Raw genomic sequence first — 4,224 nt, 5'->3', positions numbered from 1 at the left:
ATTGAGATAATTATAGATGACAAATGAAATTAAATGGCTGAAATCACAGTAAAGAGTATTGCATGTGTCGGATTAAACAGGTTCCATTGTAATAGGTTTAACAATAAAGTAATCTTAATCCTAATTCCCCGCCCAGTTATCTCCATTTATCAGTGTTTGGAAAAAAAGAACGAAATATTTCTAATTTCAAATTTATTACAACACATATAAAGTACATCATTTACTGAATACATTCAGTATCGCTTTACAGTGCAGTTCAATCTCCCTTCTTTTATTGTTTGTTACTTGATGTTAAATGTTTAAAAAAAGAACTCAGCGATAAAAATGATTTAAAATCGTCTCTTGAGGGTTTCCATAATCCATGGATGATCTCTCGTCTGTCAAAAAAAATAAATCAACACTTTACAGATAAATGTATGATAGCATATTTTTTCTATTAAAAAAACAACTTTTAAAACTGAAAATTTCAGAGTAATACAAAAAGAAAAAAAAATGGATATTAAGATGTAATGATATTTACCTAGTGACGTCTGATCATCATGGTTGTCCCCTTCACTGACGTCCCACTCGTTACTGTAGGATACCATGGATACCAGACTCCCGGGGACCATTGACCGTTAAGGAAGGCTCGGTGACAATCGTTAAACCACCAGCCTCCTCTACGGTAACTGGAAGCAGCACAGTTATTCCACCATCTATCATTATCTCTGTCTGGGGTACTAAAGGACATCCCAGACAGATCGAGGTGAGAATAACCGGTGTCCAACATACTGTCTCCTGTAGAATTAAAAAAGAAAAATATACATGGACACTTGTTTAAAATAGATCAGTAGATTTATATCCACTATACTCGGCGTGATCTCTGTCTGGGTGGAGAAGAACATCCCAGACAGATCGTGGTAAAATAAAACCTGTATTTAACATACTGTCCCCTGTAAAATCAAACAAAAAGAATCACAAAGTTAATTGATTTATATATTTTTAATCTAATTGTCAATAATAATACTGAGGTACTTCTAAGAAAGACGGCTTCAGGTGCTGGAAAAGGCGATAATATTTATTTAGTTCTGTCATTGAATCCCCAATATCTTAATACTGGCACCTGCAGATTTAGAAAAACAATATATAACAGAGATAATAATTATTAATTTACATCACATTAATCTTAATACTGAAGTACGTCTGAAATACATTGTTTAACGTGTTGATTCCTGTACGGAGAGATAAAAATAATACAAGACAACAAAACACTACACAATTCACATAGCATCCAAAATAATACAAGACAACAAAACACTACACAATTCACATAGCATCCCTTCTAGTGTAACAAAAAACAACAGACCTGTTACACTTTTAAGCATGGTATTATTGGGGGGGGGGGGGTTAAAGGTCATTTGAAATTTTAGAAAATATGAAAAAAATGAAATTTTAATATTTGTCCGAGACTGTGCCTTCAAACATGTATAACATGCAATATAAAGTAAATCATAAATAACGAGATAAGATATGGTGTATCTGTGAATCTTTTAAGATGGTAGATTTCCTATTAAATAAATGTAAATGTTAAACGCGTAAAGGTCTTTTGAATTTGGCTTTTTAAGCTTTTTTTTATTTGAATATTTATCCGATCAAATATTTTTTATCATCAAATTTTCGTAAACCTGTCGACATTTAAGATTAATGACGCACTGTAAACTTCTTATTCAGTAGTAGTAAAAAATGTGGATCATTGAAAATCAGATTATTATTTAATTATTATTATTGTAAACTTTTTCTGTATTAGTTAAAATGTGAATTATCAAAAATTATCAGGAAACCTAAGCTGAAAAGCAATGTTGAACGAATGTAATTATTGGATTTGTTTGTTTAAAAAAAATTGCATAATTTTTCCTTGTACATAAGATGTATAATTAGAAATTTTATCAACTTGACAATAACAAATTCGATATCTGCTAAATATGTGAATTGTACCTGCAAATGATATTCTGAAATATTAGACATGTTTAATTAGCGTGGAATCAAAAACGTATGCAGAATATCAGAAAAAACACATCTTTCTCTTTTTTCAAGAACTTATAATCTGTTTATACAGAAAAGAATAATCATGATGATATACATAATATAAACCTAATTTTCAGAACTAAACCTGAATACATTTACCTAGGGTCCCATTGGCAGGTCCTGCAAGAAAGAGTTGATATTTTCCAGCTTCGTCGGAGACAGAGAATCCATCATACATTTCATACAGCGTTGTACCATTCTCGAGAGTAATAGACACATAAAGGGATGATGAGTTTTCTTTTGTTAATTGATGGATTACGTCATTTCCTGTATTAAGATATATTTAAAATCAATTATTTGAGATATATATCAATTAAGTACGATATGTGAATATCGTAGAACACATATTACCTAGTCTTAAATTCAAATCTTAATTACGCTTTTTATTTTTTCACATGAATGTTTTATCTTTAAACTAAGAAGGGATAAAAAGTTCTTATTTGAAAGCGATTTACACTTACCAACCCAAACATTCTGTTCCGGTGACCCGAAACCATTTTTATAATCCGCCCAGTTCCTGTCAAAGATCACGGATCCGTCTACGCGTTTCTGAATGGCCTTTGAAAATTAGCATGCGTAACAATTCAATTTATAGCTTCGAACAATCATTTATTACGATATTAACTCAAAATATTCATATTAATTTTTATTTTACAATATATTATGTATTTTTAATTTTAGAATAAACAACAAACCGTCCATCCCCCACCATTTGTGGTCATATCGCAGTAAACATTTATTGGCATTATTAATGTACTGTAGGGGTATATATCATACACCCCTGTGATGGTTTGTCCGTTTTCTCGAAGATCCTTGCAATCTTTGGGCATGCTAGAAAAATCTAAAAAAAGAAAAATAATAATACCAGAATCATACAATGTATATGTACAAGAAGTGAGAGGATATATGATGCCTGCATGATACATGAACGTTAATTGTTGGAGCTAAAACCTTAACTACATTTACGATGTGTACCATGAATGTCAAACAGTTCATCATTATCTAAATCATTCTTGTTTTCTATTTGATACAAATCTTTGATTAAGGACATGATTAAAAATATTAAAAAATTTGATACAATCATTTTCAATTCTTTGTTGATTGAAAGAAATGTAAAAGAGGAATACATGTGTAGATAAGATGATAAATAACTTAGACACTGAAACAGATGTTGAAAAATGTAATACAAATCATGATATCCTTTTTATGCATGATACAATGTATGTGAAATTGAACATTTCGTAGATTCTTAGGTGTTACAATGACTATGATTTCCAACACTGTCTAACGTATCAAACTTGATCAAAAATCGTGTCCTCTCGAGAAAGACCAAAAACAAGAAGCTTAAAGAATGAAATTGAAATAAAAACAAAATTTACATACCGTTATCCGAGTAGTATCTCCAACCAGCCTCATCAGACAGCCCAGATGTAAGACTTTTCTTGTGGGTACGACATTTCTTCGTTTGAGAATTAAAGCCAAAGAAGCTGCACTCCCTTTGACAGATTGTGGCGCACTCGATCAAGGAATGAGCATTGTGTTCCCCGACAAGGTCATAGTTTGACTTCTTATCATTAAATTCGAGTTTCGCTGTATATTTCTTAGAAATAAAGGTAGCTTTAGATAAAGCCAAGTAGCCGACCATTAAAGTGATAACCCACTGATTGCTCATTTCTTTTGTTGCGAAAAAAAAACTGCCGCGTTCTCGTGAATCTGTGAAATTCTGCTGAATGGTCCTTCAACAGCCAGATATATATATCATACCATAATCAATGTCTGAAAAGCGATTGGCTAACTGTTACGTATTCTGTATTTCATTATTGTTTAAATATCAATTTTATTGAAGTTCATATGAATTCTCATGAATTGTCATAAACGTATATTTTGAAATTGCAATTTAATATTTAACAATGAAAGGTGTTCTTTTTTTAATTTAGTTAGTGCCTGTTATGTTATGATATTGTACAGTGTTTTTATTAGGTATCAACTCAAACTGAATGAAATTAGAAATCAGAAATTTAATAAAATTCAAAGTAAAAATTATCTGACTCTAAGACATTATTTAGAATTTATTGATTTATTTCAACTTTGATACATTAGCCTCTAAATGTTAATGTAACACAGTATATCATCATTGGTTTACTTACTTTCGAATCTTAG

General features: G+C 30.9%; 1 protein-coding gene across 1 annotated transcript; it reads right to left on the bottom strand.

The window, feature by feature from the left end:
• Nucleotides 1-816: 816 nt before the first annotated feature.
• On the bottom strand, nt 817-3,736 carry LOC134264480 (ficolin-2-like). The gene is made up of 5 exons (XM_062746774.1): nt 3,448-3,736; nt 2,760-2,905; nt 2,526-2,622; nt 2,164-2,331; nt 817-932 (listed from the first exon to the last, which is right to left on the bottom strand). Exons 1-5 carry the CDS (start codon nt 3,734-3,736, stop codon nt 817-819), a joined length of 816 nt encoding a protein of 271 aa, XP_062602758.1.
• Nucleotides 3,737-4,224: the final 488 nt, after the last annotated feature.

The sequence above is a fragment of the Saccostrea cucullata genome, unplaced genomic scaffold, assembly GCF_032062105.1.
Source record: "Saccostrea cucullata isolate Sc308-1 unplaced genomic scaffold, CSIRO_AGI_Scuc_v1 ctg10445, whole genome shotgun sequence".
NCBI classification, from domain to species: Eukaryota; Metazoa; Mollusca; class Bivalvia; order Ostreida; family Ostreidae; genus Saccostrea; species Saccostrea cuccullata.
The sequence above is the reverse complement of the archived record's forward strand: the minus strand, read 5'-3'. Positions and strand labels throughout refer to the sequence as shown.